This window comes from Tetranychus urticae, chromosome 1 (assembly GCF_039701765.1).
Source record: "Tetranychus urticae isolate SD_2017Ah chromosome 1, NJAU_TeUrti_SD_1.0, whole genome shotgun sequence".
Taxonomy (NCBI): Eukaryota; Metazoa; Arthropoda; class Arachnida; order Trombidiformes; family Tetranychidae; genus Tetranychus; species Tetranychus urticae.
The window spans coordinates 12925926-12940490 of NC_142958.1; the positions used below are offsets into that span (position 1 = coordinate 12925926).

Genomic DNA, 14565 nt, shown 5'->3' on the forward strand with positions numbered 1-14565 from the left:
AGCTTTGATAAAACCAAAATTGTTTAGAACTAGTAAAGAAACAAAGAAGTCAAAGAGCCGACCGATTTATCTTTGCCTTTCCCTGCTGTTTCCTGTTAACTTATGATATTTGAATGCTGTTCTTAGCTGTTTGTGAAGGAAAATATCAGAGATTTCGTTAAATTGGATAAAATTAATTGTAATTGTATTTCTACCATAATGGGAACTAATCATCATTATCTTCCACTGGTTCCTCGATGCGAGCTGAAATATCTAATGTAAAAATAATAAATATTGCCAGGGAAACTTATCAACATCAATTAAAGTTTTCTTTTTGTGTTAAAATATTAACAATGACATTTAATCTTGTTAATAATTTATTAGTCTCTGCTGTTGGCCGGAAATACTAATAATTCTCAATGATTTTTACAAATTCCTCTGTCTAGAAGTACAAATGATACAGTTCTCGTTTAATTGGGATAAGTGTGACAACCAGAATAGTGACTAGAATCGATTCACTGAAATCCTCCAAAAGAAATCGTCCATTCGTTATTCAACGAGATGAAATTTTCACGTTCAAAAGCTATAAGAGGATGTAGATCCAAAAAAGTTGTTCCTAATACAATAAAAAGCAAATTTCATTGATTAAATAAAAGTGTTAATGGTTAGGAAGAGGAAAAATGAGAAGGAAAAGAGACAGACAGACATAGAGAGCATGTAAATATTAAGAGATTGAGTGAGTGGGTAAGTGAGTGAAAGAGAAAGAGAAAGAAAAGGATAGGGAAGAGGATGATAGGAAGAGTAAAAAAAGAAGAGATAGCAAGAAAGAAAGAGAAGATAGAAAGTGAAAAAAAAAATTAAGAGAAACAAACCTCAGTTTAAAGGCCTAAGGCTGTATATCATTATGTACATAACGTTGAGGCCTAAAATAAACTTGAGAATCTACTTTTTTTCACGACGATGATGATGGGGACGAGACTACAGAAACAGCTTTCACAATGATCTCAGAATAATCAAATGTTTTCTGTCAAACCATTGTGAAAACCAGTTTTGTTTGTCCCTGGTACACACTGGAAATGAAAAAAAGGAGATTGATCCTTTGGTAGATATCAATGAGGAGGAAGAAAAAAAAATAAAAACAAATAAAATATTGAGACGTAAAAAAATGATTGAAAATTAGGATGCTGTGTAAAGATGAGCAAAAAATGGAAAATCGGATGTGAAGGAAAAAACAGAATCGGGTGTGTCTTTGAAAAAAACGAGATAAGATTGTCTTACCTTCAGTAAAGTTGAGTGTGTGGATTAGTCAAAAAGAGTAACACGTACGGTTAAATATACATGGTATGTATCTATGGCTGTACATGACTGTGTGTTTGTGAAATGTGTAAACCTTACATCTTACATAAGGGAAAGAATAAAGTAAAGTGAAGAGACAAATTAAATAAAATGTTAGAAGAGGATAAAAACTGATTAACAATTAGATGTTGAATAAACGTCTACAAGAGCAGGAACAATTTAAAAATGAGGAAAAAAAGGTTAAGTGAAAAATGTTGAGCCAGACCGACCTGAAGTGTAAAGAAAAATGAACACGTAATCAACTCAATCGCATTCACCAAAAGATTCACTCCCTTAATCAGGTTTTTTCTTCTAGCGCCATCTATTGAACATTTCTTTTGGGTTACCATTAATCATCATTATTGAATAGACGTTAAATGAATGTTCATAAAAAAAAGAAGGTGACGTTTAAATTTAATCATTTTTTTGGCGATTCAAGCCGACAGGTTGAAGATTAGAGTTTAACATGTGCAGGGTTAAACGATTGTTTCAATTGTTGCAAATGAGTTACAATGGATGATTTTCCTTGTAACCAGCAAAAAAAAGTATTAAACTAAGCGAGTTTAATCAAGTGTTTAGCCCTGAAGAAGCCCTGCTTTTTGTTGAAAAGCAATCAATATCTAGAAAATTATAATTTGATATCAATTTATTCTTGATAATTATGATAATGGCAAGGAAATTGTTCAAGGAGCAAAAAATACAAGAACCAGGAATTGAAGGAATCTAAAGCGCCAGCTATGAAAGGAATTTTTTCCTAATTTTTCTTGTCTTAGCAGAAAAAGTTTCAACTGCATTCAATCTTGGAGTGTGGATTCAAGTTTAACCAGCATAATGTTGTTTTAACAAAGATTAATGAAGCTCAATGACAGCCATATATTGCTGTCTCTTGTTTTTTGCTTACTTTATGCTAAAATTATGGCAATAAATTTAATAATGTTACATCAATCGAGAATTGACTTTATTATTAACATTAGACTTTTTAGGTTATCTTTGCTTTTATTTTCATTGGTAAGACCAGAAAATGTTTGACTCGTAATTATGGTAATAATTGGACGTTACTGTTGCTCCTTTTGAATTATGGTTGTTTTCATTGCCATTTTCATGATCACTATTATTGTCATTATGATTGTTGTTGTTGTAATTTGCCTCTAAATATGTATAATTTAAATCACCATCTTGATTCGACTTTACTGATGAGCTGTATGAATTGACATCAACAGGTAGAGAGTAATCAGAGCCACTCCTAAGACCAGCTCCAATTATTTGTGATAATGATTGACTATTGCATGTTGACGGGTTGATTGATCCATTGATGTAATAACTTTTAGATGATGGCGATGATAATGAGCCTTTAGCAAATTTGCCATTATTGTTGACATTCTTGGCGTTATTGTTGCCATCAGATTTAACTGTTGAACCCTCGTTGGCTGGATACCGATTCAGTTGATCAGACTGTAAATCATCTTGATTAGCCTCTTGTTGTTGCTGTAAAGATGAAATGTAATGGTTTGACCAATTGTAAATCACATCGACTGGTGAAGAAGCTGATGGTTCGCTTGATGGATCCATATTGTTGCCCTTGTTTGAACACAATGCTGCCAGTGTTGGTGTTAATGGCGATGTTGAATATCTTGCAGCCTCATTTTCATTGTTGATGTAATTGTACAAGTTATTGCCATTGCTACCATTGTAATGGTAAGGTAAATATTGATCAAGTTCACCTTTCTCTAAATTATCAATTGACTCCGGATCCAGATCAACAATATTACCATTTTTGTATTCCAAGGTTGATTGATTGCTTGGACAATCCAACCTCTCTATGGGTTGATAGGTTTCACCCATTATCAACTGAGTGGATGACATCAATTCCGATGACGATTGATAAAATGATAGTCCTTTATGCTTTTTGGCAACATTGGTATTTGAATCTAATGAAGACAAAAAAACGATACAAAAAAATGAAAAAGAATGAGAAAGAATACATTAATATGTGCAAAAAAACAAGCAACAAGAAGAGTGAAGGAAAAAAAGAGAGAAAAATGATGATGGCGATGAGAGATCATTGAACTTCCATTAAAATTGTGATAGATTTAATTTTTGATTCTGATAATTCTTTCTCATTCCCATCGTTCGCTTTTTTTCTGGTGTTTCCTGTTCAAGTCTTTATAATACAGTTAATACAATAAGATTTGTCCTTAACTATTAAAAAAGATCAAGGATGCCTTTCTAAATTGGATCAAATTAATTGTAATTATACTCAATTGGCATGAGAAATAATCATAATCATCTTTCACTTTCTCTCTGCTTTAATATATTACTTGGGCAATAATATTAATGTAATGTTAAATAAAAACCCACTCAAGTCTATCACAAAGGCGTGTGTTAATGGCAACCCAAAGCATTACCATTCATTAACATGCAAACCCAAAGTCGCTTTTTGGGTTTCCAGTAATTACAGATTGTGTCTTGGGTCAAACACTTTCACCTTGACGAAGGCAATCACCATTGACCAGCTTTGATACATGGATCAACGCTAGATTTACAACAATTTAACTCATTTCTAACTGAGCAGTTAGACGAAATAAAAAGTAATCCTAAATTGTTATCAATCGCATGATTAGATAAGTGCTTATTTTTCCAGATGATTGGGTACCTTGAATATTTTTTGGTTTCTTTCCTAATCCTATTCGCAATTTACTAATCATAATCAAACATCTTGAGAATGTATTAAAAGTCCAATCGACTCTCAAGTATCCTTAAATTATCATTTTTACAGTAAAACTAATAACTGCTCTAATCAACTCATTGGAAATCAACTCAATTTCATGTTTTTTACACCAATCATCATTTTTGCTGCTCATGGCAATCACTTTCAATGGAAACCCAATTAAAATGAAATCTCAAATTTTCTCTGTTTTCCAAGTCAAACCTATCTGAAGGGATCAGTTAATTGTAGAGATACAAATTAATTCTGGTTCAGCTTATGTTGATCGAGTTGTATCGATAGTTGATCTTATAATGCAAAAAAGCTTCAATCAATTAAATAGCAACAAACTGTTGTCAACAGTAAGCAAGGTAAGTAAACACTAGTTCATCAATTTATAATCACAATTGTAGCAAAAAATCAAATCGCTTTTGTCTGCCTGTTTAAATTGCCAATCATTTTTGAGTCCATTTTTAAATCACTATGCACTTTATAACCATTCATACAATAAGAATGATGATGATGATGAAAATAATGATGAAAAATAGAGCTTACTAGTTTATCACATGATAGCTTTGTTTGTTACCTTTGATGGGAATGAGATCAACTAAATTACAACTTTTACTGGCTTCCTAATCAACTCAATCAAATCTTATTAATAGACGGAGAAATGGTCAGAAACGGTATTTATCAACATCAATCTACATTTGATTATAATCCTTCAATCCATGAACAGATTTAGATTAATTGTTGGCAAGAAAAATATTGTTCAAGTTCATTTGGTTTCCTAACATTTGTTGATGAAAGTGGAAGGATTGAAGTTGATTTTGGTGATTGGTTAAACCTGCGCTTCTTTGAACATCAATTTCAATGTTTACCTTCCTATTATTATTATCAATATTATTGGGAATAAATTATTTCATAATATTATATTTTACCCTGAAGGACAAGTCTTGGAATGATTGGAATGAGCTTAGAAGTAATGAAGATGATGATGAAATCTCAATTTTCTGAGAGTAAAAAAAATCTCTCTTCTTATTGCTTCTTCAATCAAATCACCTAAAGGCAATAATAATCATAATGGTACTGAAAATACTGACATTAGCCTAACCTTGAAAGGTTTTTAGATTCACTTCAAGCTTTTTTTTTGATTCAAGCTCATCACAGAATCAACTGATTCAGATAATATTCAATTTCAATGACAAGTTTAACTTTCAATCCCTTATTTTTTGACCCTTTCAAGAGTTACCACTACATCAATCCTAATAACGCTAATTGTATCATTCATTAAAAATGTATCAAATAGCAGGAGAAGAAGCAAAAATATAAATGTATTATATGTTCACAGTAAACATTATCATTATCCTCATCATAATTATTAGCATCATAAAAAACTATCTTCATCATCTCTCTGTAGTTGAATGGATAGAAGAGAAAAAAAGAAGAAAAAATTTGGTGAAATCAAACTAATTACTTGTCAATACATCAAAGGCAATGTCAAGCCATTTACACTCTTGCCTTAATTCTGAGTTAATACACTAATCGAGAGAAGAGCAAACTTGATTAAACTAGCATAATCAGTTAATTGCTCCATCTTTTTTCTTCTCCTCTTTTTGGTTGTTCACTGGTTCAATGAACGTAATGTTTCAACTTATACCTGATTCTCTACTTTTTTTAAGGTCTTTGACATTTATTACACTTTGAAGGTTTGACGGAGGTGTTATGACCAATGTACCAGTTTCTTGAGTCGATGTTGTTGATGATAGTAATGATGATGATAATGATGATGGTGGTGGTGGTGGTGGTTGTAGTGGCAGTGATGTACTTGCTCTTGTAACAACTGTAGGATAGTTGGTGGCAATATTATGTGTTGAAGACTCGCTTGATGGGTTGCTGGTGTTGCAGTAATTCTTTGTGTTGCTGGTGAATTTTGAGAGAGGCAAACGGTTTGATGATTTACTGTTTTTATTATTATCATTGTTGCTGATGTTGCTATTGGCTGTATAATAGAAGGCACTTTTTCTGGTTTCACTGCAATAAAAAAAAGAAGAGAAGAAAATTATTAGACAGACTGTAAGCTTTAACAGTATAAATACACAAGAAACAAAGTACTATTAAAGATGACACTTGTTGGATTTTAATCATTTCAAATTGTCATGTCAATGTTAATGTTTAATGATGAATGATAATCACATTTATCCTATTGTCTATCAGGGTTAAACAGTCTTTAAGCTGTCTGCTTTTGTTCAACTCAAAAATAATTGTTCTAATTATTAAAATTAATCTCTAATGTAAAATTTTTAACAGTTAGGTTCACATGGTAACGGAAAAATTTTGACTTGAGACAAAAAGTCTACGATTGGTTGATAAGAAAAGGCAAAACGCGTAATTTTCAAACTTGCAAATTCAACATTTAATTGATTATCCATCTTTTGATTGCTTGGTTTTGTTACAATTCAGAGTAAATTGTTAAATTGTAACTCATTTTATAAGATAATCCAATAAATACAAGATAAAACTTTTCTGGTTCAATGTATAACCTTGTAGATATGCATCAGCCTGTTTATAACCCATCTAATGAGTTACAGTAAAGCTAATCATTTGATATTAATTCCGTGTATGCTCATTAGAATTAGAAGAGAACTTAATTGTCAGCAATATTTACTTATCACCATTGGGAATCTTATAGATAAATCTATTGATGAGAATCACCCTGTAATCTTACGAGATAATGTTGCTGGTTAACAAATGGTGGATACACTTGTATTAACGGGAATGGACAATTGATTGTAACCTAAATCAATCATTATAATTTATCCTTTGGATTTAAATGATGAACCTTTTTCACATGAATAAACTCAAAAAATAAACACCAAGAAAAAACAAAACTCACTTATCAAGTAAAAGTATTGATATATAAATAAATTGTCATTAATCAAACAACTGAGAGACCAGAAAATGAGTTAAAATTGGATCCAATCTTGATTGGTTTGAAAATTTTCGCGTTATTTTTAAAATTTTCAACTTTCCTTTCCTCTTCAGTGATTATGTAAATTAGTAAATCAATGCAACATTAAATACCTTTTTCTTCCTCTTCCATTTAGCTCATTGATCAATTAAAAAATTAATCCATTTATTTAATGATCAACAATTTCAATTAACAGGGATAATTAAACAAGAAGAAGATGAAGCAAAAAGTTAACCAGAAAACCGGTAAAACCAATTGGCTACCAAGACAACAGACAAACAATCTTTTTGTTTCAAGTTACCAATGGCAATGGTAAATTATTAATGGTAAACGGCATTGCCGTTTTTTAACAGCCATTTTGTTTAGTCACTGGTCTATCAATTGTGTAATCAAATAGTTTGTATTAATTTATAGTTTTATACACTTTTTTTGTTCAACCTGTGTCTTCAATCATTGGGAAGGTAAATATTTGGTATATTAAGGATAAAAGTGTATAATGTAATCTCCGATGTTGATTGTTGGTTGATAATTGTTACTGGTTATTGTTTTCCCCATGAAATACTGGCGAAGATAATTCAATCTGAAGAGATTTATCTATCATCTTTCTCTCTCTCTCTCTCGTTTTTTCCTTTCCTTCACATCATCATCATCATCGTTCCTCTCTTCGTGTTCTTTTACTTTTTTCATCTTTTCCTTTTCTCAGGCAAATTCTTTCATCATTTTGTTCACACGGAATATGTATAACCAAGCATCAAGTCTTGAATAAAAAATGCTGTAAAATGCTTTTATTGAACTCATGTCAAAGGTCAACAAACCTCTCATTCACGTTTATTTTTCTCTTTCTTTTCTCTCTTTTTTTCTCATCATCACCATCTTTCATCATCTTTCATCTTCTTGCTTAGGAGAAGAAGTAGAAAAAATCTCATTCCTTGTTGATGGGTTCAACCAACATTGAGCTGAAGAAGATAGTTGATAAAAAAAAGGTAAACTCCTCTTGGCCATAAACAAGATTCCAGAAGAAGTAAGTAAAAAAAGTAAGAGAGGATGATGATGATGGTGAAGCAAGTGGATGACAGAGGGGTGGGGGAGGGCTTGGATGTGTCTGTTGAATTTTCAATGTTTGGTATGACTGGTTCAAGCCGATTGATAATAATCAAGTGTGTGTGTGTGTGTGTGTTTGTATGACTGTAATGTGCAAAGGATGAAAATTGATTTAACCCTAAGGCCAACAAAATTAATTGTTGATGTATATTTTTGTCGGCTTCATCTTAATCATCATCTTCTCATCTTGGTGTTTCAATCCAATGGTTCACTGATTCATTCATTAATTCATTCATTCATTTCAGGGTCAAGCTGCGTGTTCAACATCAACATTCTCATCATGTTAATCATCAAGACAGATATTGACTAAAAGATAATCTCCTTTCCTTTGGGTTGATTGGGCTGCTTTAATTAAACCGTTTCAATGCTGCACTGGCTTCTAACAGATTTAATAACAGACGAACTTTGATTGCCGCTTATATGGCTGAATCATTTTTCTTTATCAATTGTAGCATTAACTCCTAATTTGGCTTTAAATCATTTCTGTTGATTTATTTGTTTGCAGTCTTCTTCATCCTTCTTCATCTTTAAAGCCGACCATCTTCTACTCATCTTACAACCGTTAATTCAAGGTAATCGGAGTCACGATTAATCAGTTAAGAGTAAGGTTAATTAACTAAACATTTAACTGTAGTAAGTGTTTGAACCACCATTTAATCTCATTTGTCGCAAAACCTTTACTCTTTCTGACCAACACGTATACTAATACATGTTAGTCCATATTAATCAGACTGAATGCTATTTATACATACAGTTTATAACCTAATTATCATTCACTTAGTGTCTATATGTCACAATTAGTATTAGAAGGGAAAATTGGTTGAATAACCATCCATCAACTGATTTTAAATCTAGATTGTATGGAAACAGATTGATAACAGAAGAAACATCTTTGAAAAGATTTAATTTTCTTTGCAGATTGCGATTTATCCATTAGATTTACTTTACATGGAAATGTGACTTTGCTCTTATAAGGCTGTGATTTATTGATCACCAGTTGATCTATTCTGATTACCTGCAGCAAACAGGTTTTAAAACATAGGTAAGTTAATTTATGGTTGGTTTAAATAGTAAATTCGTTGAATTTGCTGCAGGAAACAGATTCTTAATTTAGTTCGGTTTCACCACTGATTCAACCTTAACCTTAACAAATGATTTACAAATTGTTTTGCGCATTTGAAAACCAATTTGAATAACATAATTTTAGTTGAATAAATTAATAATTAGAGTTTCTTTTGAACTAAATAGATAATTAATGTTATTATTTGGTTATTTTTCATCACAAATTTAATCTCTTTAATGGTTAATCAAATGGGGCAAAAGCAATCATTAAATTGTATAAAATAAGAATTTTTATGTTGCAACTGATTTATCCAGTTACATTTTATCATCTTTAAATGAATAAATTTTACATTTCTCTTTTCAGAACGGTCATTGAATAATTCCAGTCAGTAAAAACTCAAATTCCTGAATGAGAAGCTGAAAAGTTTCAAAAAATCCTGGTTTTGTTGCTAGTAAGTGGCGCCATCTAATGACGCAAATTCAAACAAAATTTAATTTCTATATTTTGCGTTTTACTCTATTTAATGTTTTATTGATGCTAATTAGTAATTTGTTCAGTGTTTATCAAGTTTTCCTGATGAATTATTTCAATTGTGAGTTGAACTGGTTCAAATAGTTCTTGAAATTATATTCTTTTTCTTATAGCAAATAATTGACAAAGTTACATCAACGGTTTACAAGTGAATTTGGTTTGACAACCGAGAAGGATTTTGTTGATAATTTACATTCATAACTAACATCTCGTCATTTTTTTGAAATTAAATGAATTGCAGGGAGATCAAAACATGCAGTCTGGATGTATGGATGATTTGTCAAGAATAAAATTCAAAGCAATTCTTTCAATGTGTTGGGCTGGGCTCAACTACGTAATGTCAAACATTGAAGATGACTTTTTTACATCACGATAACGCCTTTGATAAGCATCATCTGGACAGTTTAATGACAGTTTATTTTGTAAGTTAAACTCATAGCCAAGGAAAGTTTAATACATTATTTACTTTCAATTGTTGTGAAATTATAATGTGCAATTATTTATTTCTCAATACAGGCAAAAAATATCGGATAAACAAAAACTTTGATTCAAACGTTAAATACATGGCTACTGGATTAATGATGGTGCTGCCTGATCTTCCTCGCTGTTTACACCATACTTATTCATTTAAACCAGATTGGTGAATGCAAATAAATGGAAATGATAAATTACATCAAATACTGTATTAGTAACCAGGAAGAAAGTATCTCTTTGTTAATCATCGAGAATTGGAATTTTGCCGCGCTAATATTAACCAGTTGCTCAAAGAACGGAATCGTTATAAAAACAGTTCTTTAACCTTATCTCATAAAATCATATTCAAGCCGAGCAAAATCTAATCAAGGAAATCTCAAAGCAATCATGGAGCGATTGTAATGTGCCTAAATATATCAAACAACAATGACATCTGGTTTCGGACTGTATTGAGAATAGTTTAACTAATCTCTCAATCAAGATGAATCAAGCTATGGAAAACAATCTTCTTTCCTTCGCTCTACAAGTTTAGACATCTGATTCAGCTTCGTTATTTGATGGGAGGAGAAACAGATATTCAATGCACCCGGTATACACATTTGATAAAGCATGAATATTCAGTTAAGCCAACTAAGGCAGTTTTTCTTCATTATCATGGGAATTTCATCATATGATGATGCAAATACACTCAAGTTGATGAGGATTACAGCAAAGATTTAATCGATTGATATTTTTTGATTGCTGATTCAATCTGTTTTATTCAAAATTGTCTTCCTTGGCATTCTATTTGTTCACTTCCATATAACCTGTCGATTGACTTTGCATACAGAGCTCAAAACTGTTTGACCCATCTTCACAACTTCACATCAATAATGTTAATTCTAAAGATAATCTGCATTTAAATCGGTTTTCCTTTCCAGCGGCTTTTTCCAGTGAAGAAAAGCCTTTGATGGCATGGAAACTCAGAACTTTCGGTACTATGCAAGACAAACATCTTAGATAACTTTAAATTTTGATTATCAATCATTTCACCAATATAAACACATCATTATTAATTTGAAATAATCAAAGAATAGTTTTTTTTCTCATTGTTTACCTGTAGGCTGATCGTTTTGATAATCTCCTTTTATTTGGTGGGTCAGTGAAATCAGTTTCAACATCATAAGATACATTTGATTTAAAACCAGGTGATGATGAAGAGGAGGACGAGGATGAAGATGAAGATGAGTTGAAGGAAGACGAACAGGTAGTAACATTGGTTGATGGTGATGATGTTGGTTTACTTTTCGATGAAGATGGACCTTCATTGGATTCAGTTTTACCACTTTTCCGTCTTCGAGGTTGATATTTGTAATCAGGATGAGCAGTTTTATGAATCAATCGAAGTCTTTCAGCTTCTTCCATGAACGGTTTCTTTTCTTCTTCACTCAAAACCCTGACATAAGAACATTTTAAACATCAAATTAATTCCTTCATTAATCGGAACATCTCATCTGATCGAGAAAGATTATCGGAAAAAGGAAACCCATTAACAAGTTGAATCAAAGAAAATCGACCCTCTAAAGATTTCAATTTCAACTCATCAACTGTATTATTTGGATTAACCTAAGGTCAACCATGTTTTTCACGGAGCAAAAGGTTAAAAAGCGAATCAAAAATGTCGAGAATGTCAAATTCAATTCGCTTGTTGAATATAAATGATGACTTACCTCCACAGTTTACCTAGTGATTTACTCAACTCGGCGTTATGAAGATGAGGATATTGATCTGCAAGTTTCCTTCTTGCTGCTTGAGCCCAAACCATGAAAGCATTCATTGGTCTTTTAACGTGAATCTTGAGTTTGGCTGTTGACGCTGACCGAGAAGCTGTTGTAACCAATGTCCAATCATAACCATTCAATACTTTGGTGACAGCATCATTGATTGATGATGCCAGTTGAACTTGTTTTTCACCATTGGACCATTTCCGATTACCATTGACTTTGGAGACAGACGATATCGTTAATGAGGTCACATTGGGCGAAATGGAGGAAGCAGGAGAAGAAGAAAGTGAAGAGGACGAGGAAGACAGGGAAGAAACAGAAGATGACCCTGATGACAACATTTTTGGATCAGGTGTTAATGTAATTAGTTTAAATTCATTGCACTTTGACAGTATATTGTCCACTGGCAGGGTCAATGAAGAATCACTACAATCAATTGATACTATTTGTTTGTTAAACAAATCATCATTCATTTGTCAATTGTACAACTTGTTGATTTGGTAAATTAATCAACAATTGTTTAGAGAAAGAGGAGAAAGTGAATGAAAAATAATGAAAAAGGTGAACAACTGTGAAATAGTTGAAAAGCGATGAATGAACAAGGTTGAATAAGATGAATAGATGAAGGTAAGTTTCTATGAAACTCTTTATTCTATTTATTTTTCACCATTAAATTGATTATGAAAAAGAGATGAAAAGCAAATGATGAAGAAGAAGATGATAAAGATGATAATGATGACCCTTGACTATGGTCTTTTATCCATTGAAACAAATGGCACAACAACGAAACAATGGTTCACATGTGAGAAGACGAGTTGACGATGGCGAAAAATTGTGGTTACTTTGAAATACACTGATTCAATTAGATTTGATGAATGGAATGAATGAAGAAGAAGAAGGAAGAAGAAGAAGCAAAAGAAAAAGGTTGACTTTCAAATGGAAAGATGATAAAGAGTGAGGAAAAGTGATGAAGATGAGATGAAGAAGACGACTGTATCTTAATTAATATTAGATGAAGATTCTTGGCTAAATAACGGATCGTCATTCATTGATGTTCCGTTACAAGTTGACGCTATTTTCACAAGGAAAGGCAAGAAAAGAAAGAGAAGATAAATGCATGATTCGTCAGGATTCAGTTTGATTGTGCTATTGATGGTGTTGATGATGATGATGATGGAGTGAGAGTGAGAAAGATTGACAAGACTTGGAAAGACAAAGATTAAGACAACTTTCACTCTTAGTCCTGGTAATGACGATGAAGGGACATAAAGTTATTGACGATGTAAACCAAAAGATGGATTAGCCATTTGCATTTGTTACAATTTATAAACAACAGAAAAGTAATTAAACATCTTTGGTTCTCAGGCTTGTTTTATGTCTTTTTTAACCACCGAATGCAGTTAACAGTTGTAACCTTTAATCAACTTGATAGCGCCTTTGATCGCAATTAAAATCTGTTGGCTAATTGTCTTAAAAAACCCAATTGATGACAATATTTAAATATGAAAATGCATATCGATGGGAAAATTTGTTGCACTTGTTTATTTGTCATTTGGTTTAATGTCACAAGAACATTAAAAAAGGCTCAAAAATGTCAACTTCAATTTGTTTATTCAATGTAAATGATTGACTGTTAATTAGACGATTTCAATTAATCTTTCAGTTTCCAATTTTTCTTTGCTTTGGTAAAATTTCCGATGACTTTGGATGAAAAGTCATTTGTTTCATCCACTGATTTCCAGAATAACTTGAGTCAATTGAAAGGGAAAAGTGATGAATTATTGAAATCTAATTTGAAGAAAAATCTTACCAAAAAATTAGTGAATGTTGATGAAATGGAAAAGGTTAATTTGAATAAAAAATGGACTGAATTGCTTGATTCAATTGTGATTTTGATTGTCGTTTCTATTAGATTAACAAGTGATGGAAAAGATATTTTTAACCTTTTTCTGGATGAATAATCTTGGAGCGCAATGATAACAAGATGAGAATGATGAATTACAGTGGATAAATCATGATAACATCATCTTTGTTTTTGATCAATGAAACATTAACTCGATACTTGTAAACTTGTGAGTGCAAAAAAGTACAGATTGAACATTTATTTCGACTAGAATTTTTCATCATCATGTTGATCCTCATTTAGTCAGTTGCAATTGAATAGCAAGGGAAATACAGAAGAAGATGAAAAAATGAAAATTTCCATGAGAATGAAGAAGAAGACAAAATTTGAAAAGTAAACATTGGATGAGGAAAAAACTGTCCCAATGTTTGCTTTTTGAGGACAACCAAAAGTCTTTCTTTTCATTTGTAAAGACATTGATTCATCTCTTTTTTCATCATCGCTTTTTTACAAACACTTCAACTGTTGATATCATTTTGATCATCATCAACTGGATCAACCTCTTAACCAGCCAAATTCCCACCCTCATCATCATCACCATAACTATCATTAGGATTTGTGTGGCCTTTTTTTCCTGGTCATTGTCGTGATTATGATTAACGCAATTCTAATCTCTATTCAGTCAATTTTGATCAGTTCATCAGTTTCTGTCTACTTGGATTGTTTACTTTTTTCAGTTTCCGTTAATTAATTTAATCGTCGGAATGACATTCATGACTTGATAGTCATCAATAACACCATCAA

The 14565-nt window shown here is 31.8% G+C and overlaps 1 protein-coding gene and 1 long non-coding RNA gene across 9 annotated transcripts; one reads left to right on the forward strand and one right to left on the reverse strand.

Moving 5' to 3' along the window:
- Positions 1-338: 338 nt before the first annotated feature.
- LOC107361142 (uncharacterized) lies at positions 339-12391 on the reverse strand. Of its 2 annotated transcripts, XM_089270089.1 has the most exons (6): positions 11865-12391; positions 11252-11590; positions 5676-6049; positions 1258-3242; positions 852-1076; positions 339-595 (listed from the first exon to the last, which is right to left on the reverse strand). In XM_089270089.1, exons 1-4 carry the CDS (start codon positions 12389-12391, stop codon positions 2317-2319), a joined length of 2166 nt encoding a protein of 721 aa, XP_089126215.1. In that variant the 3' UTR covers positions 339-595; positions 852-1076; positions 1258-2316. The 2 variants fall into 2 exon arrangements, with proteins under 2 accessions (XP_089126215.1, XP_089126214.1); XM_089270088.1 differs by lacking the exon at positions 852-1076.
- Positions 7319-13573, forward strand: LOC107361149 (uncharacterized). Of its 7 annotated transcripts, XR_016200901.1 has the most exons (9): positions 7319-7447; positions 7690-7791; positions 7889-8007; positions 8333-8659; positions 9006-9129; positions 9514-9601; positions 9923-10103; positions 10198-11129; positions 11258-13573. It is a non-coding gene; the product is annotated as an uncharacterized LOC107361149 (long non-coding RNA). The 7 variants fall into 7 exon arrangements; XR_016200899.1 differs by having other exon boundaries at positions 7319-7791; XR_003082083.2 differs by having other exon boundaries at positions 7690-8007.
- Positions 13574-14565: the final 992 nt, after the last annotated feature.